Raw genomic sequence first — 24751 nt, forward strand, 5'->3', positions numbered from 1 at the left:
CTGTGCACCAAGGTAATATTTATTTTTAACACTGATGCTTTCTCTGATTATTGCCAACACAGATGTTTACCAAATCCTGACAACCAAAATCTCAACTGAATTGAGCACAAAGGCTGCAGGAGAAACATATGGTGAGAAAACACAGCTGGTTTTGGAAATCCTTCCGACCCTGGAACACAAGAAACCAAAAAAGCGTTCAATACCTTCAACACAAGGCTCAGTGAGAAATGGGAGACAACCATGGCCTGTAATCTGAACCCCAAAGTGTCTGGTACCAAAGATTCTTTTTGGAATGTCATCCAGGTGTTGCACCTCTTCCTCAAGGTGAATTTTGTGGCAAACTACGACCATTATGCCAGAGTGGTTCAATCATTTGCCACTAAAAATGAAATTTCAGATCTGAAAGGAGAATTTACTACTTACATAAACATGCCTAGCCCTGACAACGTGAAACTGGACACGCTGGCTTTTTGGAAGAGTCATCAAGACACACTTCTCAACTTCAGCGAAGTTGCACAGCAAGCTTTGAGTTTACTTCCTGGATCTATTGATGCAGTACGCTTATTTTCAAAGCTGAAGTACCTCCAAGACAGCAAGAGGCTCAACATGAGTGAGGATTCTTTGAAGAAAATTATGCGCGCATACGCAAACCAGAATTACTAGAAAAACTACTTGCTCTGAGACAGAAAAAATACCTTTGTACATAAACCAAAAAGTTTCAATTACACTATCGTAAAATGTGCATATTATGAACCGCTTTTTTGTTTTTCATTTTCCCTTGATTTTTCCCAAATTTTTTAAACTATTTTAACCTGATGTCATCCCAGTTTTAATGTTTAGAAAATGAACACCGAAAGTTTCCCAGAATTTTTTTTAACAAATAAAAACTAGAAACAGAACACTATGTATGTCACAGGCCATTACAATTTCAACCAATTGTCCCTGTATTGAACCCAATAATTTGTGTTTGGGTAAGGCATATCTTCCAGAAAGGCAACCAGTCTTGCTCTGAAGATATCAAGAGATGGAGAACCCACCAGTTGGTAGTTAATTACAAGGATTAATCAACCTCACTGTTAAAAAAAAATTCTATTTAATTCTATTACCAGCGGGGGGGGGGGAACCCTTTTGTAGTGATAATCAAGATGGGCCATTTCCAGCAGTTAACAAGAACATGTGAGGAACAGTAGGGGGGAGGAAATAAATATGTGGAAATCGTTATAACATTCAAAAACCTCCCACTGTTCCTCACACGTTCTTATCAACTGCTGGAAACGGCCAATCTTGATTATCACAACAAAAAGTCTGGCGTTTTTTTCTCACCTGCTAGTAATAGCTCACCTTAACTGATTACTCTCGTTACAGTGTTTCTGGTAACACCCATTGTTTCATATTCTCTGTGCATATAAAACCTTCCTACTGTATTTTCCACTGCATGCATCCAATGAAGTGGGTTTTTAGCCCTCAGAAGCTTATGCTCAAATAAATTTGTTAGTTTCTAAGGTACCACAAGAACTCCCATTCTTTTTGTGACTAACACGGCTGCTATGCTGAAACCTGTCAATATGCTATAGTGCTGATCACAGGACTGCTACCAGAGCTCAGACAGAATAGGGACCGCCAATCAAGAGGAACGGATAGTATTCATGCCACACAGTCACCCTGCATGTACGAAAGAAGCTATTCGCCCTTCTTACAGAAGAAACAGAATATGATGAAGGGAATACATATTTCCCATCTACTTGCCCTAAAGGACAGAAGACATTCTAGGCCCATCCATCAGACAGGAATATTGCCAAGTATTACATGGAATGTGTTCTAATACACAGAACAAGGGACAAGGAACTGGAGATACGGCTTCTACACCCTGATCTGCTACTGACTCACTAATCTTAAACAAGTAACATCATATGACCTTCAATTCCTCCATTTGCAAAGTGGAAGCAATAATTCCTACTTACCTCTTTTTTGGAAAGAGTGTTGAAGAATTAATGTCTGTCAAGTGCTTTGAGAATTTCAAATACATGGTGTAATAGACCTGTAAAATACTACTATTCCATGATACAGTGGTTATGGACTTAGAGAGGGTTCTCCTTGGCTGATAGAAGGTACAACAAAATGTGACAACATACATTTTAAAGTAAAATTGAGCAAATGTCAAGCAAATGTCAAGCAACAAACCAACTTATTAATAAAGTACAAATATTTTGTTCATACAAATCACAAAAATAAAAGGGCTTTAAATGTCTAAGAGTTAATGTTGAAAGAAAGGACTACTGATGTTACCATAGCAGGATTTTATAAAGAGGCTTCTGATACATTTTTGTTACAATATTTTCCTGTATTTTAAAAATTGTCCCCAAATAAATGACTGAAGTGCTCTTTCAATAGAAAGATGTTTGCAATAATTCTTCCATTTATAATTCACTGCTTTAATTATAAAAATCAAAACAATTCTATTGCATGATTGACTATAGACTCCAGGGTATTATCTCACCACAATACCATAGCAACTGTCTGTTTTAATTTCAAACTGAACTGAAGAAAAAAAAATACTAAAACTAATTGTATGTATATTGCAAAAACCCTTGGTTTGCCCAGTATGGGCTTCAAGAGAATCATGTTTCTTACCAACCTTAGGAAAATGCTTTAAGTTTTTCCACATAAAAAGCTCTCAAGTGCAAAGTATTACTTGAGTAAAAGTGAGCATTTCAGCCCAATTGTATTACTTTGTACTTAAAATATCACCGTCTAGAACTGAATGTGAAGGCCAACGTTTTTATCTAAGAACAGGCTCATGTTTGTTCTGCTTCCTCAGGCTACTGGAAAGAGACAGACAACTCCATTTTCTCCTCACACATTATGACTGACTGGATTTTAGGAAGGTTGGCTTTGTCTTCCATCTCCAAAGAGGAATCCAAATGACTTCTTCCAGAAACAGGGAAGAAAAAGTATCCTTCAGTGCCTCCCAAAAAGAGCGACATTGTTCTTCCCATTCTACCAGCTATGCCTGTATCAGACATAGCATGAAACACTCATGACTAATACTCCCCTTTCTCTGATTGACAGCAGCCAAAATAAATGGAGTGTTGATCAACAGAAACTAGCGATGTAGGAGCATTACTCCCATACTACTGGCTCGGCTACTCAGGGGAAGTGCCAATGATCCATACTAGATATAGTAGACCAATTCAAACCCTGTACTTAGCCATTCAGTAATATGACTTGCCATAACAAGTGGGCAAATGCATATTTAGAGTCCTCAGCAACTGAAAAATAAAAACGCTTTCTCCAAAAAATGTTTTTGTTTACTTCATCAAAATAAGACAGTAAAATCAGTAACATCATTTCAATATAATTAGGTCTCAAGTCAGGCACTAGAACTACTAACTTCATAATGCCCCCTTTTGATCTTAAAACAATACAGCTATAGATAGAGCCCTACCAAATTCATGGCCATGAAAAACACATCATGGACTGTGAAATCTGGGCTCCCCCGCATGAAATCTGGTCTTGTGTGTGCTTTTACTCTATACTATACAGATTTAACTGGGGAGACCAGAGTTTCTCAAATTGAGGATTCTGACCCAAAAGAGAGTTGCAGGGTGGTCACAAGGTTATTTTAGGGGGCTCGCAGTATTGCCACCTTACTTCTGCACTGCCTTCAGATCTGGACAGCCAAAAAGCAGCTGCTGTTGGCCTGGCGCCCAGCTCTAGAGGCAGTGCCCTGACAGCAGCAGCGCAGAAGGGTGGCAATACCATACCATGCCACTCTTTCTTCTGTGCTGCTGCCTTCAGAACTGGAGAGTGGCAGCTGCTGACTGAAGGCCCAACTCTGCAGGCAGCAGCCCAGCAGTAACGGTGGCAATCCCACACCATGTCATCCTTACTTCTGAGCTGCTACTGACAGCAGCTCTGCCTTCAAAGCTGGACTCCCGGACAGCAGTCTCCGCTCTCCAGCTCTGAAGGCAGCACCGCTGCCAGCAGCAGTGCAGAAGTAAGGGTAGCAGTAGCGCAACCCCCCCCCCCCCACACACACACACAACTAACTCCTTGTTGGGTCAGGACCTCTACAATTACAATACTGTGAAATTTCAGATTTAAATAGCTGAAATCATGAAATTTACAACTTTATAAATCCTATGACTGTGAAATTGACCAAAATGTCCCATGAATATGGTAGCTATAGCTATAGACCTATTCAATTAATTTAACTTAACCACCAATAATGTATAGTGCTGCAGCTTTACTATGAAGGTGCCATAAAACATACTATAGATACTTTTCAGGAAACTACAAAAATCACCCTTACTATAAATATGGTTTCTTCTCATTCATATCATCTCCTTCTTCCAAACACCAAGGTTGTGTGGGAACAAGGTTCCATCCATGTCTGTTTTGAGCTACCATTTGAGCCAGTTTGGAGATTGTCTGGATGGTTTTAAATACCATGTTATACTATTGTCTCCATGGACATCCACAGCCTCTCTCACTATGCTTCCTCTTCCACTGAGAACAATTATAAGCAGTCATTATGGGGTCATTCTAGCAACATGGCCAAACTATCGTAGTTGGAACCTTCTAATGACTGTAATCACAAACGGCACTCTCAGTCTTCCACAGATGTTGTCATTACTTAGTCTATTCAGTTCTTGTTTGAAGGTTTTGCACTGTGTCAAATTGCCGGCACTACTATGATGGGTCTTGTGCTTTCTCTTCTAGGGGGAGGGGGTGTTCAGGGCACCGTTTCTTGCCCCTGAACTGGGGTATTAACTGCCCCACTAGTGTCCTAGAGGAGGGAAGTGGAGAGGGAATGACCCGGGCCCACCCTCTACTCCAGGTCCCAGCCCAGAGGCCCTAGGGATAGTGGTAAACCATTAGAATTAGCGGTTCCTTCCCCTGAGCTACTTCCCTCTCCTGCCCTTCAGCTTGTGGGGCTTCCTGCCCTCCCTCTGTACAAACCAGGTGTCCCTCTACCTAGGGTCTTGGTCTTCTTAGCCCACCGCAGCACTTCTCCAAACTCTCCTCTGCTTCTCTCCAAACTGCTCTCTACTCCCACATCAATCCACTCTGCTTCAACTCCTCCCCTTGTCTGATTGAAGCAGAGGTTGCTTTAATCATGTGACTGGCTTCAGGTGCTCTAATTGGCGACAGGTGCTTTAATTAATTTATAGCAAACTTTCTTCCCTCTACAGGGAATAAGCCTCCCTTCTAACACTCTCCCTGCTGCCCTCTGGCCATGATGTATCACAGCACATAATTTTTTTGAGAATTTAAGGTATATCAAAAGATTTTTTTGACTTGTAGAAGTTCAATATAACAAAACATGGTCAATGAATCGTCCCCCGCCACTTCTTTCTTTGGAAGCTGAGAACCTTTGACCAACTAGAGAAAGAGTACCTCAGACATTCTGGGTAGGCTTGGTTTGGGAAACCCAGTTTTATAGGGCACACTGGCCCTTTATATAAATCCTTTGGTTAATTGTCATCAATGCCCTCCTTTTAATTTGTCTAAAGGTACAAGACAGGGGTGTCCGTTATGCCCCGTTTGCTTCAGCAATGGAGCCATTTGCAATAAATGTGAAAAATAAACCCTTGTAACAGGCCTTCAAAACACTTTCTGGATTAGAACACAGATAGCTTTGTATGCTGACAGCATCTTGCTGTATTTGCAGGACCCAGAACCCCCAATTAAAAGTTATAGAACAAATTATTGGAATTTGGGCATTTATCAGACTTCACTATAATTTGAAATTTTAGGAAGCAATATTCCAAAATAGTCAAAACCAACTGTTGTCACTACATAAATTTAAATGGGTAAAGGAATCTTCAAACTATTTAGGAATAAATATTGTGGAGAATCATAAAAATAGCTTTAAGGCAAATTACTCTCCAATGTGAAATAAAATAATAAGACTCAGAGGAATGGAACAAATGAAATTTCTTGGCGAGGTAGGGTAGCCTCGGCAAAGATTAACGTCCTCCCAAAGTTGTTATATTTGTTGCAGTGCATCTCTGTTGATATCCCTGACATTAAAAACATGGTGGGATGCACTATTAAAATTCACATGGAAACATAAAAACAAAGGGTGAATTCTAAAATTCTGTATAAGCCTACAACGTGGGGTAGGCTGGCTGTCTCTAATTTGTCTTATTATTATTATTATTATTATTGTTATGTATCACAATTAAAAGATATGGTCAATTAAGTTAAGAAAAAACATTCAAATACTGGATAACTCTCTAACAAGACTGGAGCCCAAATATAGCTATTCATAATAATTATTAGTTTAAAAGTAATTTAGGGCACCAAAAATAAAGGTCATCCAGACCACTTTAGCAGCTCAAGTTTTTAAAATTCCTGTAGCCAAGGCCCTCTGCCCTAGCTACTTGTGTTAATAATCAGGAATTTCTCCCCAGGAAATATCAAAATGACTATTCATTATGGGTAAGAGTTGAGAATACTCAATACAGACAGCTATTCCTGGATCCTGACTTGAAAACATGCCAAAAGATGTACTAATGCAAATAATATTAAGATCCTGTATTTTCAATATTTACAAATCAAATGTTTTATTGGGAAATCTGGATACAAATCAGCTCTATCTGGACTTTTAACCACATTTCTGAAACTGATCCATGAGAATGCTGGAACACCACGTTTAATTTCTAAGATGTATACAATTTTTGACTGAAAGGTCTAGATATCAAAACAAACAGATGAAAAGATGGGGGAGAGATTTAGACAAAGAAAATTATCTGGATGAATGAGTCTCTATATGGGAAAGTGGATATATATCTTCAATTTATGTAGCTCAAAGAAAATTACTATAAATTATTGATGACATTCGACTCTAGTTAAAATCCATCATATTTGTGCTATTAGGGAAGTGCTCTGCTGGAGGCGGGGAAAGGGTAACGTGGTGGTTTTGTCCAGGAACTATTTTGGGAGGAAGTTATTAAAGAGATTCATTTTATGACAAAATACCAGCTTCCCAAAGATCCCCTGACCTGTAAATGATCTACATTTTGAACAGAATGACAATGTAATTTCATTTTTGTTAACAGCTAGTCTTAGTATTGCATATTACTGGAAAAATGTAGTGATAATTCTTATGCAACTATGGTGTAGTAAAATATGGACTATCCTTGTAATGGAAAAGATTTCACACCAAGTACATATACAAAAGAAGTGCCACAAATTATAGGTATTTAGAAATTTGCTCACCCATTTTAGCATACTCAGAGAAAGGGAGCTCCCCCACCAGCAAGTTAGAATCTTTAACCTGATTCTTTGAATAGTAACCTGATGCTGAATAAGTAATGTAAGATGCAATATGTTGATTTTTTCTTTGTAGCTTTGCCTTAATAAAAGGTTTAAGAACATAGCAATGGTTGCAAATATAGCTCAGGATATCTGCTTATCAATTTTGTGTTTCAGTTTGCATTGTTTTTATAGTTGAGGATGTTAACTGGTCCTAGACTTCTGTTTTTCATTATCTGTATTTTTAGTGTAAAACTTTTCAAAACAAAACGGTGGTGGGGGAGGATATATAATCTCCATCCAGAAAGGCACCCAGTCTTGATTTGAAGAGATCAAGAGATGGAGAAACTACCACTTCCTTGGTAGGTTGTTCCAACGGTAAATCACCTTCACTGTTAAAGATGTGTGGCTCTCGTTATGTCTTTTTCTGCAAAATTAAAGAGCACTTAAGTACCTAATATCTTCTCTCCGTGAAGTTATTTCAAGAGGTGACTTGATTATAGTATAATTTATCAGATTTATTAATTTAAAGAGATTGAGCCATTTTGAAGGACTCCCTCAGTCCTTCACTGCAATTCATTGTTTTCAGCCCTCAAATCATTCTTGTGGCTCTTTTTTGCACCCTCTCCAATATATAGATATATAATCTTACATTTGGTTGTATTAAAACACATTTTGTCTGAATGGGCTCCGCTCATTAACCAAGCCAGATCACTCTGACCCCTTCAAAGCAACATTCTCCAGTTTATCATCTCGCAGGAGTATACGTTCCGATGGAACACAAAAGATTCCTTTTATAGCCGGTAGACAAAATACAGTTTCCAAATGGGTGAGGACCTTCCACAATAAAGTGCCCACTTCCTAAGATAGAACTGAAAAAGCAGGAATCATGGTGTCCAAAAGGCTATTAGTGCAGAAAACATCTGAATTCCTGTGTTCAGACTGAGGATGACTGAGACAAGTGAACTAGAGATATCTGACTGTATATCTATTCTTGGATTACAAGTCATCCAGGAATTTGTTTTAGAATCCGGGGGGGGGGGGGGGGGACCTAGATTTTTTTCTCTGCTATTCTTGCCCTTTGCTGCAGCATCTCTATTTTCCCCAAAAGCTCTAACTTTTATAAGGAAGAGCAGTGAGCCCTACATTAAAAGGCAAAATCTCCCAAACAGGCTTTCCATTACAGATCTACTAACCCATAGACAACTCTTGGTATTTTATGCTAAATTTTGCAAAAAATATATTGTTCTATTGAGGCATCCCTGCAATTACATGCAAAACCATCTTTCTTGCTTACTTTTCTTTAGATTTTGGGTCACATTTTGTCCTTAGTTGTATTTGTGCAATCCTACTGAAGTAATTTGAATTACTCTAGTAACCAAAGATCAAATTTGGCAGTCGGTCTCAAAACTACTGATGGCCTGAGAGGCACAGGACAAGTAAACTGAGATTCTATATGCTCTGAGGTTTAATACCTTTTTCTGCAGGCAAAAATCAATTTATGTCAATAGTTTCCTTTAAACAATTTATTTTACAAAAGAGAAGTAAACTTCTATGTCATACCTCCGTCCCACTAAGGGACCAATCAACAGGCCTTGAAATTCAATTCTGATCACCTGTATAGCTTGAAAAGATTTGGGGAATGAATTGTGGATATTAGGAGCATACAAGGACTCCCGCAATTGTTTCTCTCAAGCACTTTTTAAAGAATTTTTGTATAACAGAGAATTAGTTAAAATTCGCAGCTTACATAGAGGAAAAAACATCTTTTGATATCTTCTGAGAAAGAAACTGTAATTTTGTCATTAAGATTTTGTGAGGGATCCCGATAATTCCCTTAATGAACAAGAAATTCTACTTTGAGGCAGATGGGGGAAAATAAGAGGCCAAAATCCATTCATAGATTTCTTTATTTCTTTATTTATTTATTTCCCAAATGCCTGTGCGTGGAAGGCTCTATACACTTGGTTGTGTGATTAAGTTGCCCTGGATGGCAAACCTGAGGATGCATTTGGTAAGCAGCCTGCAAGCCAACGAATGCCCTGTTTAGCCATTCAATTAAATTAAGATTTAATAAACTTCTAGGGCAAATGCTTGGCTAAGAAACAATGCCATTAGTGCATGTGTATGTATACTTCCATTATTAAGTCAAGTTCTCAACTTGAAATTGACTGAAAATTGACTGAAAAATGACTTGAAATTGGGCTACCTCCCTGAGCTAAGAAAGACAAGAGCCCAACAAAAGAGGGATTTCCCCTGCAAAGAAAGAATTTTTATATACATGAGACAAATATACATTTTAATCTACTGTAACCTGTATTTCAATCAATAGTGTAACAATTTATAAAATCCCAGTCACTTAAGCTATAGTAAAATATAGTAGTGAATAGAAAGAGGATTTTTCTAATGGAAGTTACTGCCCATAGATTTGTTACAACAAATCAGCAAATGCAGGATGCCCTAAAATATATTTTTACTATGCTTGCTTTAGGAAGTCTGTATCAGCTTCCACGCGAGCCCGGGGAAGCTTTTTTATATCCTACATCTCTTTAACCTGCCCACCCAACATCAAATCCAATAACCACCATAATCCTGTGCACATCACAAGCAACTTCAACACCAGCAATATGAGTCATGTAACTTCACTACAAGGATGCATGCTCAAAAATACAAAGATATGTACCACCCACTGAATGACACATGCCATTTACTTGATCAGAAGTCGATCTCCACTACACCATCCTTTGATAAGACATCATCAACGGCTTGCCTCTGGGAAGTGGGCAGATGGTTGAGAGACAGCACTAGGAGTCCAGGGACTGATCTAGATTCTATTCCTGACTCTGCATACATCATCTGTTACCTCGGGCAAATCAATTAATCCTCCGATTCATTTCTTCATCTGTAAAATGGGGATAATAGCACCCATCTAACAGGAATGTTGTGAGACTAAATTAAATAGTATTTGTGAAGATGTCAAAATCCTTAGGTAGAAGTCACTATGTAAACTCAAAGTATTGTTATTAGACTTCATATACACAAGACCTTTCCAATTCCTGATCTCACCTTCCTAATGTATTTGCTTCATTTCAGTCACTGGTTTCAGAGTAGCAGCCGTATTAGTCTGTATTCGCAAAAAAGAAAAGGAGTACTTGTGGCACCTTAGAGACTAACGAATTTATTTGAGCATAAGCTTTCGTGAGCTACAGCTCACTTCATCACGAAAGCTTATGCTCAAATAAATTTGTTAGTCTCTAAGGTGCCACAAGTACTCCTTTTCTTTATTTCAGTCACTGAAAACTTTACAATACTTAACCATAGATTTTAAGCTTCTACACAGCAGACATCAAAAACCCAAGTACCCCTATGCAAGTTATACTACGTACACTCTGCTTTGTAAACTTAGGACATGGCTTAAGACATCCAGTGCCCTTGAGAAAATACTAAGGTACAGTGAAATAACTAGGATTTAAGATAGGCAGCTGTTGCTAGGTTTTGGATAAGTCAGGACTATATCTAGAGGTAATATGTAAACCACTACATTTGTCCGACATAGATCTGCCTTACCTGGAGAGTACACAAGATGGCAGGAATACATGGATAGATTTAAGATTGTTTGGTTTATGTAAACCTTGGATTTCAACGCTTCCCATTGTTTAACAAGGGATTTTGTTTTTATTAAAACTGGGACACTGCCAACTGGAAATCTAGTCTTTCCAAACTCCCCTCCCACCCTAAAATAAGTTAAAAGAAGCTCTAAGTCTCCTTTCAGTTTTGTTGGGTTTATAAGTCACTTAGTCCTGGTTTGTTAGTATGTTTCTCGCTCCCTCATAGTTTTTGTCTGTCTTTCACACAGCAGAGAACGCACAATGACTATCCAAGGGAAACCATGAAACCAACCATACAAAATGCTGTCAAACGCACTAAATACACTACAGCAAAAATCAAACAACTTTTTTACCCTCTAATTGTCTGTTACAGTAAGTAGTGTGAGGCAGATAGGCCCGCATATAAAAACTGAGCCCCAAAACTGTGATTTTAGGAGGAAAAGACTTTTACTTGGACTGAGTTAAACCTTTCACCCATATGCTGTGTGACAAAATAATGCTGTTCAAAGTTGAGACACTGAACGTAAACATATAAAGGGGAAGTTGTCATAAGAATGAGAACTGTCCCTCTTTGTGCATGGCTGAAGGAATATATGATTGGTGTTTTCCTATATTTCAGTTCCAACTTTTTGTTAGCATTGCATCTTAATTATTTTTGAGTAGGGACTTTTTAGTATGGTTAGAACCTTTTTGGTTTAGGTATTTTTTCATTTTATTAATAGAGGGATGCTTCTAATTTTGCATTCGTGTACTTAACTTTTTAAAAAAAAATCTGCAGCTGATAGTTGGCAATGAGTGCGTGCATGTACATGCCCACACTGGAGTGTGTGTGGGCAGAACTCACAGAATTTATGAGAATGGCACCTATAGAATTATTCCTCAAATACCTAAAACAGCCCTAGGTTAAACCACCTTCTTGTCTAAAGGATCTCATGCCCACATATTTCATAGGTTAGGAATTGTATGAGTTGTGTGTATGTACAAACCTGAGAAAATATATTACATTCATCTACGTTTGATTTGTGTTTATATATATTCTGCTTTTGCTTATGCTTAGTTTAGTTAATTAAAATCCTATGCAATTGGAAACCTGTGAGGTTTGAATGTTTCTTCCCCAGATGTCAGGGTTCTGAACCTGAGGAATCCCGAGGTAAATAAGAGAAGCAACTCTGTGACCCACCTAATGGTGGTCGAAAGAACTGTCCCTATCGTCTTTCCATAACTGGTACTCAAACAGGAACGCAACTTTTCACAGAAAGTTGACATATATTTATTATGTACTTAAATAAGCAATGCGAGTTACAAAACCTTTAACAGCCAGAGATGTTGGATGCCAGCCAGTTAACCTAAAGGCCGATTAGTTCCATATAATAAGTCTACAACCCTCCAAGTAACAATAGTAGGTATAATATTTTCATATAGAATTACTGTTAAGTTTACACTGTCACTTCCTGGCTTTTAAATCCCCATGTATTTTTTGTAGGGATCTGTTGTTATCTTAAAAAGGACAACATGCTAATAAGGGTCTCCCTCCCTCTTTTCCTTATAAAGGTGTTAATATGTATTTAAAACATTAATTCCAGTTCCAACAAGTATTGGACTGTGAACAGATTTTACTTTTCATTACATGAATGATTGCTATATGTGACATCTACTGACAAGATGACTGTTTTTTTAACTCCAAAAGATTTTTTCAAGCAATAATCATAGGGAATGAACAGAGAGGAAAGTCTTATTTCATTTCTTGAGCAAAATTCCTACTAGCCTCTGCATTTCACATACTGCTTTACTATCTGTGATTTTTTTCCAGTTCTGTGCAAGGATATTTATCTCTATGCAAATTTATGGAATATTATTTCAGCTAAAAATTTATTAGATCTCATATAACAAGTTCTATTATTTAGCAGAAAGCATTTACGTTCAGAAACATTTCTTAATTTCTTGTACTGTGCTCACATTTCATGGAAGACTGCAACTGCATAGAAAACAAAGGATCAATTTTTATCCTATATGCAAATCTGTATATCTATATATCTATATGTATATCCATATATTTATATATATAAAATGCATAAAATGGAAATATAATCAGATATTCAAATAATAATGCTCACAGCTAAGATAACTAAGAGACTAATTAAAAGATGCAATAATCTTATTGTTTTAGGGACAAAAATTTTCATGTAAAAATATAATGAGCAATGATAAGATTATAAAGAACAAAAGAGCAAATGATTTATGTAATGGAAATTTTTTCCTTTAAAAGGAAAACTAGGAGAACTTCAAAACAGTCTTGCTTCTTTATTTCATACGTGTTACACAGTATCATACGGCTTATGTACAAGCATTCATTATTTACATGATATTAGAAAAATATGAATCTATATGTATTCAAAGGTAACAGTTCATCTAGTTTTAAAGATTAATTTAACACCCAACCTGTGCCTTTGTTCACAGGATGACTTGGTACATGAAAATACAGACATTAGTAATGAATTCTATTAATGCAGATTTCACTTGAAGCTAACCTAGATTTACTTTACACAGTTAAGTGACTTCATTTCACTGGAAAAAGGATTCCCTGAAGCAAAAAAACATCAACTACTGTAGATGATATTGCTTAAATTTGCACAATGCATAGCAAAAACATAAATTCTGATTAGATTTCTTCATTTTCCCCTCAAGCAGCACTTTTAAAATACAATCTTTTAATGATTGTTTAATTTTAATATAACTAGCATATAAATCCTTTACATACTGCTCCGCTGAAGCCTCAGTATAATGTCTAATTTTTCATGGAAAAAACTAATTACTTGGTTCAGTGAGCTGCCTGTGGTAAAACATAGATTTTTATTTACATTCAAAAGTTGGACTTCAGCTTGGTCTCAACACTCTAGTAAATTCCAAGCACTTTTTGTTTAATAGTTCTTTCTAATTTAGTAGTAGTAGTACTTCTTTGTAGCTTTTATCTTAAAAGATTTTCAAGATGATCTTGCCATATTTTTACAAAAGTTCACATCTATTGCTTATCAAATTCAGAATCCTGTATTTTACTTTCCTTCCTAGATATATATAACCACCTATTAAATCTATATTATGAAATAGCTATGAACAAAAATCATTTAGATAATCAGTGTACAATACAAGTTACTATCTTACAACAGATACAATCTCACTTATAAAAAAAAAGTAGCAGGAAAACAGTAGTTAATGTAGTTCTTGTAAGATTAATAAAACTTCTGCAATAGTTAAGATCCTTGAATACCTCGCACTCTCTGCTTGAAACTTAGCCTCTTTGAAGGAGGAGAAACAGAGAGGGAAGAGTTTACTTTTGTAGTCTCTAAAGGTACCTTTTATTACTAATAGTTTTTCTTCTGAAATTTCCCTTTTAGTTATAATACACTTTGTAATGGTTTCAAAAGAAAACTTCAAATATGAAAAGACTAAAAGTGCAATACTAAAAAAAGTTTACAGTACCCTACACGTGGGCCTTGACTAACAACAGAAATTAAAGTAAAGTAATCTGAAGCACCACATACTACAAGTTATGTGGGGAGAAAACATCAATCAGTTCAGAAAGATGCATCATTAACTACAAGCTGTTGATGTGGGAGTATATATATTCCCTTAGATGACAACTATAAATCTCCAATATTTTTGTTAATATGAAAAAAGAATATCCAAGTGCCTATGTGAAAACCAGAAACAAAATTCTCAACAATTCTCCCATTTAGAAATGAGATGGATTCATTAAAATGAATTATACACTGGCTGCATGTAACATAAAACCAGTTCTAAAGAGTTGGGGGGGGGGAAGAGACTTGTTTAAAAGGGGAAACAAAACAAAATGAAGACATCTTGCACAGACATAGTAAAGCTCTTGTCAATCTCATGTGTGTAAGAGGAGTTGGCACTTTCCCATGAAGCAATTTCTTAATCCCAAATGAGGACACAATAGCCTCATTTAATATGCCTTCTTACAAAAAAGTTTATTTTGTCTAATGCAAACCTTAACTAGCAGTCATTACACTCCAATTAATGGATTGTAGAATCCCAGGGTGACAGCACAATTTTGCAACTTAAAAAAAATTGAATTCTCATTTAGTTAACTGAAAGAAGTAAAAATGTAATGATCTCAAAGCTATTAAAACAATGTGTGTTCTGGAAAATTAAGAAAACAAATCTCTTAAATGTTCTTATCATTAGTAATGAGCAAAGAGACAGATTTTTCAATAACTAATGGCTTTCCAGTAGTGAAATTTGTTTAATTTTGTACTACAAAGGTCCTTGTAACTTCTACCCTCACAATTCAAACCCCCTAAATTACCACTATTTTCAGCTATACCTTAGTATTTTTTACATTAAATAGTAATCATTATTTAATTGATACTGACATCTGCTTTTTAAACTGAAAAGCTTCCAAAAGATATACAAAATTCTGTTTTTAGCTAGATTTTATTCCTTCTTGGGTAAGCACGCTCCATTACAACACAATTGCCTGTGGGCAGGATTAAACCACAGTTCCATCTTTCAACATAGGCAGGATTTTCACAGCATCACCAAATCAAGTAAAAGTACTGAATAACCACCAATAAGCTCTCTACCCCTAAAGATTTACCTGCAAAGAATAATCCATTTTGGTTCTTGTAACAGAATTTCCTTCAAAACACTAACATCCTACAACCAAAACTGTACAGTTATCAGTATCCTCAGTTTGAGAGAATATCTTCGAAGGATTCATGGAAGTGCAACACTACTGGATTGGATGTAAAAGCAAGGATCTGTCTCAAGAATCAGACACTGAGAAACAATAGAGAAAGAAAAGACTAAAATCACAGAAAACAAAGGGTTTGACACACAGGATTATAATGCAAACTTGATCAATTATGTTTAGGAAAGGTAGAATCTGACAATGGATTCTTAGATAAACCAGATCTTGCACTACAGATAAGAAACTTTTCATTACAGTTTACTATTAACTTTAATTCCTGGAACATATGAACAAGTATGTCCACATCATTTGTGGAATCAGAAGTAGAATTCTGAGATAGAGAATCATATCTGAGCCTTTTCCTTCGTCAACACAGTTGTGATGACTTCCATCATTTTCCATGAACACTTGCAATGCTGATTCAAAGCCAAAGTGGACAATGTAAATCAGAGAGGACGCCCCCTATTAACTAATGGGGACTAGAATCAACAGGAATATAATACAAAGAGTCTGAACATTTAATTAGTGCAAGGAAATCCCCCAGATGCAATGGTAAAATTAGCGATTTGGCAGATTTCATGCATGCGTTTCTATCACCAATGGAAGAACCATTTTATTAATGCATCTGATGAAGTGAGCTGTAGCTCACAAAAGCTTATGCTCAAATAAATTCGTTAGTCTCTAAGGTGCCACAAGTACTCCGTTTCTTTTTGCGAACACAGACTAATGGCTCCTAGTCTAAAACCTGACGTTAGGTAGTATAGATTAGATCCTCTCTGGGAGATATCTATGGTATTTAAGAGGGCAATCTGATATGAAAAGGAAGCAATGGATTAGATTTCACACCCTCACTGAGCTAATGGGAATAAGAAATTCTGTTGTTATTTAAGCACCCAAGAGAGCCAACTACAATTTCAAACAACAGAACTGGTAATTAGTAGCAGGCATAAGACTCTTCTTGAACATTTATACCTTTTGTCTGCAAACCTCTAGCTCAGACATGAGTGGGACAAAAAGACTTGGCACATGTCTTCCTCAATGAACATTCCAATCTTCTTTTGACAGGTTTCAGAGTAGCAGCCGTGTTAGTCTGTATTCGCAAAAAGAAAAGGAGTACTTGTGGCACCTTAGAGACTAACAAATTTATTTGAGCATAAGCTTTCGTGAGCTACAGCTCACTTCATGAATGCATCCGATGAAGTGAGCTGTAGCTCACAAAAGCTTATGCTCAAATAAATTTGTTAGTCTCTAAGGTGCCACAAGTACTCCTTTTCTTTTTGCGAATCTTCTTTTGGATCTTATTCGCACTGTCTACTTTTAACAGGAGGGAGGATTTTCCACAGAAGAACCAGATGGGATTTTTAAGTTAAAGAAACAAACCCACCGTTGTGTTGGGTGATTGTTTTAAGTTCACTTTCAGAATTCCCACAAATCAGATCTCAAGAAATAAGAGCAGTCAGTTTAAACTTAACAGTAAGGTCTCTTGACCATGAATCTAACCATACAGCTTTTGTGGTATACTATGGGCTTCCATAGCGTTACAAGTAATTAACAGTTTTACACAGCTTTGTATAAAAAGGCACAGTAATATAAATTAAAGCACCAAATTAGAAGCTAAGTGCACTTATGATCAAGCACCACTGAAGTATCAAACCCACACTTAACTCTGACCCCCTTTCCCTGCACACACTTTACACCACACAGCTTCAACCATGATGTGTGTAGCATATCACTACTGCACAGTACTATCAGTGTATGCACCATCTACTAATAATAAAATGTACAAAAACAGAAGCGTACCCTCCAATTCATCTTCGAATGGCAATAAAAAAATACCTACTCTTAAACTTCATATAGATATCAAGGACCTATCCAGCAGCATTGTTTCTATTCTATGTGACTGCACACCATAAACCCTGTATACTCCCATGGTTCATATAAGGGCTATACCACATAAACAGGGGGGGACACTGTTTAAGATGCCCATATCAGTAGGCTGCACACTTAAAAGTACATAGACAAAGCCACAAGACATTCCAGGGGGGTTAACCCTTTCACAAATCATTAAATCTTGTAAGTTTTGCTTTACTACAGACTATTAACATGCTCATTTGTGAACTCTATACCTATTTCCTAAGGTGAGGAGGAGGTAATGTGGGGTTATAAAGTGCATAGGACCTATGCAACAGATAGCAAATAAGTTGTTTATGGACTTCTACATGCTTTTTGAGATACACAGAGGCTGCCACACACTATGCTCCTGAGATATCTACCAGATGCTGAAGAACCTTTAAGGTCTTATTTCAGAACATTTTATTTTTAATTAACATTGGATTTAGAGTGTCAAAAGACACAAACATATAAAATGGACCCTCTTTCTTTCTGAAGATATCCAATGACAAAAAAGAATTTGAAAGTTTTCAAACTTGCAAAGACACCTAATTTCCTCCCACCCACCCAAAATGTCAGTTAATTTGTTTTGTTTTAAAGACAGGGATAGAAAAAAGTTATCTTCCCTTCCTCCCCACAGATACATATCTGTAGTCTGACTGTAATATTTAAAAAACAGTTTGGTATAGAGGAGGTCAGGGTGCGTGCAAACAAACTTATAGGGAAAAAAGTCACAACTGCTACTCCATAATCCATAAAAACATTGCATGAAGTTTAAAAGCAACAACTTTACTATTTATTTGACTGCAGCATTTAACTATCTACATGTTCATCCACCAGTTTTCCAAAAATAAGCGAAAGCAAAAAAGAGCACTCACATTACAAAAACAAACTCATAAATCAAGAGAAAATTTTCAACAAAACCGGATTGCCTCCTGCAAGAATATATTAAGTATGTCTTCACTATTTTAAAAGCTTTTTTAAAAAGAGTTCCTCATGTAAGCTTTCTACTAACTATTATAATTAGAAGCATGACTGTGGCAAAATTAACTCCTCTGTTTCAAACCAGGATGGATAAAAACCATGATGGGAGGGGAGTTCAATTAAATCACAAATTTATTTACATCAATTTTATTTAGATGTTGCTAGTTCTTTACTTTTCATTTTATAGCCCTAAACTGATAGAGTAGATATTTTGTTCTTGTTTCTTTAATTGGTTTCCTGTTAGTAGAATTTCAGACTTTACACAAAGATTTTCTGCAAGAAATTTCATACTGAAAATGTTCACTCTACTCTGAAAAATAAAAATCATCAGGACCTCATGAACACTCTTACTGCGGGAAGAAAAACTCAAAACTGATAAATGGCGTGCACTATAATTGCAACCGATACCAGTTTCTGATATACTGAACTTCCACAAGTCAGGAAAACTAAAATACTTCAACCAGATTATATTTTTCCATACAGGGTCTGCAGTTTGAAGTTGATGGGAAATGTGCTCCCAAATCACTTAAGTGCCTTTGCAAATCCCACCCTTAGTTGCCTAAATAGAGTTTAGGAACTTAACTTTAACTTTCCATTGACACTTCAGTCAGTGTATATAAAATTCACAATACCTATATTAACATATTGAAAATCTACACACTTTTCGTTATTATTTAAATGAGTTTGTATAACGTGCCAAAGATATTAGTCCACTAAGAGCAGATAGTTTAAGGTGAAAATAGCCAATTTTAAAACCCCAATGATCCATGCAATTTAAGCATATGGCATAGTCCATTGAAGTCAATGAGACTACTCATGTGACTGAAGTACATACCTGCTTAATGGTTTCAGGATTAGGGCTCTAATTCTAAAAAACAAATTTTTTGAACAAAAATGTGCTCATACAGCAGTTTTGTAAAATTCAAATAAGATCTAACTGATGTGGGTTTTAAAAAAAGTATCATTTGGTTAATTATAAATTTTTATCTAAAGTTGCAATAGCACAAATTCTCAAATTATTTCTACAAAACCTCCACCAGATTATTTTTAAATATGCAATTTTTAGATCATGATTTAAAATCACTCCATTCTCTTTACAACAATATGGAATGTCTGGCTAATTAAAAAAACTAAATGATTACAATCAATGGTCTTATGTTAAAATCTATATGACTCTATCAGAGTCGATAATGAACCAGTGGCCTACCTTGCTGTTAAGGGTCTATGTGCTTCCAAAATTGCTATCTTTTAGGTGATATGTACAAAGCTGATCACTTAGTAATAAAGATCCAGTAGAACTTTTGTCAGGAGTATGCTAATCTCAGTGTCTTGTCTCAATTTTAATTTGGGAAATTGCATTCTATGCAAATTCTCCTGCAGCGTTGATTAGATTCTTTACTTTTGTTTTAAATTATTTTTTAGTTCTAGTGTGTGTTCTTAAACAATTGCAGGTATTTCACCCCAGAAATGACTGCTTTTCTGTAATGGATGTTGCAATTCCAGACAGGTGATGAACAGTCACCATTCAATCACTGTAGTTAAATGGCACACTACAATAGCAATATATTGTATTTTTTGAACAATTAAAGCAGCATAAGTATAATTAAGGACAATTAGTAGTAGAATGGAATAAACTTGCTTGTGATGTATGAAAAGCACATTAAAGCTATTGGGAACCATAAAATCCCAATAGCAGTGATTTCATACTCTTACAAATGGAGATGAAGATTCTGAATAAATAAATACACCAGATCCTCGCTAGAACACAAGTCTATATAGCGCGAATTCACATATAATGCGGTCGTGGCCATGAATCCCAAATGTAATTACTTTAATTGGAATTCATTTTAACACGGTCCCCGCATTGGATCCCAAATCCCGCGTTCTAGCGAGGGTCTGGTGTAAATTTTTTTTTTTTAAATGTGGCAGGGGGTGTTACTTCTCAGTTTCTTGCAACTACCCATTCAATCAGTGGAAGTACTTCTGTCTCCTCTTCTCAGGGTCTCTCTTTCTCTTCCATATTAAGTCTCCATGTATTTCCTCCACTGAAAATGCAAGAATTGCTCCTACTTTCCCCTTCACTAACCTCAACATCCTTCTCTTTCCACACATCTCTGCCTACAGTCATTTTGTTTCAGAGGCTTCCTTTCTTTCCCTTTTGTTTGAGACATCTTTAGCAGTAAAGAAGAATGATCATTCAAAGTGATAGTGGCTGTACTCCAGTACAACTGCACTTTCCTAGTAATGCTGGCAGTGTGAAAATGACTACATGCATACAATTTTAGTCAGTATGACACTGCTGCTGGAAAGGTGCAACTGTACAGAATTCACAGACTAGATCACGCTTAAAAATTTTATTCTTGATTGCTTCATAAAACGCTGGACAACACAGTTCCCTTGATCCTGTGCCAAATTTAAATCCACAACAAAGTGATAATATTTTTTTCTTTGCTATATGCTATTCCAAACCATATCAAACAAGCTCATCAGAAATTACATGTTTCAAGGTACTGTTATCTCTGGAAGCAGTAACTACTATAATGTTGTTACCTATAACATGATGTGTAAATCAGCTATACCCTTTTACAATAAAAATGGAAAATGAAAGCTGCAATTTCCTTCTAATAAAAAGATCACTTAACTCACTTAAGTCCCACACTGCATTTGAAATATTAAATAAATGACATTTCATAAAGGGAATAAGTATATATTATTAAAGCTTAGCTGGGTAAGTAGGAATGTCACCCATACCTTCACTCCAAACAGGTGACTCATAAAAAATTCACATTAGTGGAATAGCTTGATGCAGCACTTCTGAGCCATCTCTTTAATTATACATGACTGCATTGCTACCTGCATGAAATAGGCCTAGAGACACACAGAAGGCACCTCAGTTCTGAGATTTCACGGATTACATTGCCAAGTAAACAATCTGGTATTCATGAAAACAGGAATTCTGTAAGGACGTGAGTATGACGTTAGTATATTACAAAACAGGATAAAAGTAGTACAGCAATACAATAGGCCACATCCCAAAAATTACATGCGGGGGGGACGGGGGGGACAGGACAATTATGCACAGTGGACAAACACAGCAAAATGTACATTTGCACTAGTTTGCAAGGTTTACTGCCTTATAGTTGTTTTGTTGGCAAAGACTACAGACAGAGGAACTTATGGCAAGAGACAAGTTGCTCCTTACTGTACGTTTTTGATTCCAAAATGGTCTGAAAATCCTTCAAACAAGGTTTACAGAATTAGGCAACTGAGCACCCTGAAAACGTGAACAATTTTTTTTAAACAGTTGATGGAACTAGGGAAATTAGGTATATAAAGAGTAAAAGTCCATCTCTGTAAGGAAAAGTGGATAATAGTTAAATAGGAGAAAAAACACAATGTAGAAAAAATTAAGGAGAAAATTAAGGAACAGCTAAAAAGTGTCCCCTAGTACAGGATATAGTACAGGAATGCAAAAACCTTACACTGAGATTTAACCATATAAAAGGGAGTAGTCAACTATAAAAATCTCAGCTATATTTCTTAAGAAACCAGGTTTGCATTCTTGGAGGACAAAGAGCTGGGAAAGCATATTTGGTTGTGGTGTATAAGTAAAAGGATGTAAGTTAAAGCTTCAACTTAAACTAAAAAGACTATGATATTTTTTTCTACTTGATAGCCCTGCAATTTAGACTTGGGATTTAAATATCACTATGGGTTTTTCTGATCCATGTACGTGCATCAGGCAGGAATAGCCGATTTTATTCTTTAAAAACTAAACACTGGGAACCACCAAGAATCATCAAGGCGTCCAATACCTAAATAACAGCTGTGGGATCTTTGTTACCCTTCTCTCCTCCCTATCTCTTTCCTTCCTTTTGTCTGTCATACTCACCTGTTGCATCTTTTCTCCATTTAGGCTCTAAATGTGTAATGATATCAACATGGCAGACTAGGCAACCATGAAGAACCCCACTGATTTAAATGAGATGCCATGGGCTTGAGTTGACTCTACAAGGCAGGTGTCTTTGTTCTATCAGCTAGTTTCTAATCACCTTATACTATATTTTAAATTATTTAACCTGTACTTACATTAACTTTACAAGCACATCTAAGTTCGCACTAAAACATAACCATTAACAAGCCAAACCACACGTATCCCAAGTCCATTTCAATTCTTGTCTTGTGGTTCATTTACAAATGAGTACCACCTGCAATGTTGAATTTACATGCCTTTTCAGAATTTAGTATACATAAACTGTAACTAAGTCAAATGCAAAAATTACTTTAAAACCTTCCACTGTAGAGTCAGAGATTTACAAGGAATAAAACAACTTACTATGCAGTTCACGATGTATCACATCTACTAGGTTTGGTTCATCTCCCCACCAGAATATCCATAACTCTTTACAATCCGGTTTGACATCACGACGCCACACGCACAGCAAATTGGCCTGCAGGCAGCGGATGAAGCTGAGCAGAATTGGATCATCCTGGGCTGGGGCTGAAATGATGGGGCCACAATCCCCATGACCTTCAAAATTGTACCTACGCCATTTGATGCCTGTGAGTTCAGCCTGATGAAGGAAAAAAAAATCATTAAGTTATTTTGCTTTAAAAGTAATTTATACTCATTGTTTTATATTATTTCTTTCTGATTTTGTACTTTAATTCCTGTGTTTCATTTCTAAATTGACAATGGTAAAATTATTGCCGCTGTGGCTAAACACGTCATTGGCATCCCCACTTCCCCCTTGTTCCAACAAAAACAAGAAACAAACAAGCTTTTAGGGGGGAAAAAAAAAAGATTTTTAGGAGCAAAACATAGTAAAAAAACTAGTTGAACCCTACACTTCATTGTTTCACAACAACCAGGTTTTCATCATGTCGAGCTGGTTCACTGCATTTCCCAAAACATTTACTGAAGTCTCCATTAGGTCCCCACTGTGCTAGGTACTGTACAAATGGTCACAATCCCTGCCCTGAAGAGTTTACAATCCAAGGCCTTATCTACACTGCAGGGCAAGTCGATGTAAATTACGTAACTTACCTCGACGTAGTTTACATCGACTTACCACGTGTCTACATCGCGCTATGTCAGCAGGAGATGCTCTCCAGTTGACATAGTTTCCACCTCTTGTTGAGGTGAAATACTGAGGTCAATGGGAGAGTACTCTCCCATTGACTTATTCCATCTTCACCAGACCTGCTAAATCAATGCCAGTGCATCAATTGCAGCAGTGCCAATTTAGCCCGCAGTGAAGACAAGCCCTAAAATCACAAACTGGAAAAGGTATGGAATAGGGATGAAACATGCAACGAAAATGAAAACTGTGAAGAATTGGAACAGCTTTGTTAGTTACAGGGCTTGCTGGTTATAGGTTTTAAACTTTTAATTAGGGGTATATGTAAAGCAAGGAATGGCAGTTACAAAAGAATTAGAGAAAGAGTGAATAAGAAATGGAAAAAGCAGAGTCTCTTCTCATCACCTGCCTAACCAGGCAGAATTTTGTAAGCCTCATGGCAAAGATGAGTCTTAAGAATAGGGTTGCCAACTTTCTAATAGCACAAAACTGAACATCCTTACCCCGCCCCAAGGCCCCACCCCCCTTCTCAGAGGCTCTGCCCCTCCACCCCCCCTCTCTCCATCATTCACTCTCTCCCACTTTCACCAGGCTGAGGCAGGGGATTGGGGCGCGAGAGGAGGCAATGGCTCCGGCTGAGGGTGAGGGCCAGAAATGAGGGGTTCACGGTATGGGAGGAAGCTCTGGGCTGGGGGTTGGGATGCAAGCTTTGGGGTGGGGCCTGAGATAACGGGTCGGGGGTGCAGGAGGAGGCTCCGGGTTTGGGCCAAGGGGTTCAGAGTGGAGCCAGGGATGAGGGGTTGCGGTGCAGGAGGGGGCTCAGGACTGGGGTACAAGAGGGGGTGCAGGCTCCAGGAGGGAGTTTGGGTGCATGAGGGGGTTCCAACCTTGGGCTGGGGTACAGGAGGAGGTTCAGGGTGAGGGCTCCAGCCAGGTGGCCCTTACCTCAGGCGCCTCCTGGTCCACAGTGCAGTGGGGCTAAGGCAGGTTCCCTTCCGCGACTCCAAGAAGCAGCGGGCATGTCTGACTCCTAGGCGGAGGGGCCAGGCGGCTCTGCACGTTGTTCCCACCCTGAGCACCGGCTCCGCAGTCGGCCAATGGGAGCTGCGGCGGCCGCACCTGCTGGCACGGGCTGCGCACAGAGCCCCCTGGCCTCTCCATGGGCTGCTTCTGGGAGCCGCAGTCAGCCAGAGCAGGTAGGGAGCCTGCCTTAG

At 37.4% G+C, this 24751-nt stretch overlaps 1 protein-coding gene across 4 annotated transcripts in view; it reads right to left on the bottom strand.

The window, feature by feature from the left end:
- MED13L (mediator complex subunit 13L) overlaps positions 1-24751 on the bottom strand; it is a 415135-nt gene that overhangs the window by 343126 nt on the left and 47258 nt on the right. For all 4 annotated transcript variants that reach the window (XM_038373355.2, XM_038373354.2, XM_043497783.1 and 1 more), the window contains exon 2: positions 22793-23030. In XM_038373355.2, the coding sequence (XP_038229283.1) occupies positions 22793-23030 (238 nt within the window). The remainder of the gene's footprint in view (positions 1-22792; positions 23031-24751) is intronic.

Source organism: Dermochelys coriacea, chromosome 15 (assembly GCF_009764565.3).
Source record: "Dermochelys coriacea isolate rDerCor1 chromosome 15, rDerCor1.pri.v4, whole genome shotgun sequence".
In the NCBI taxonomy this organism is placed as follows: domain Eukaryota; kingdom Metazoa; phylum Chordata; order Testudines; family Dermochelyidae; genus Dermochelys; species Dermochelys coriacea.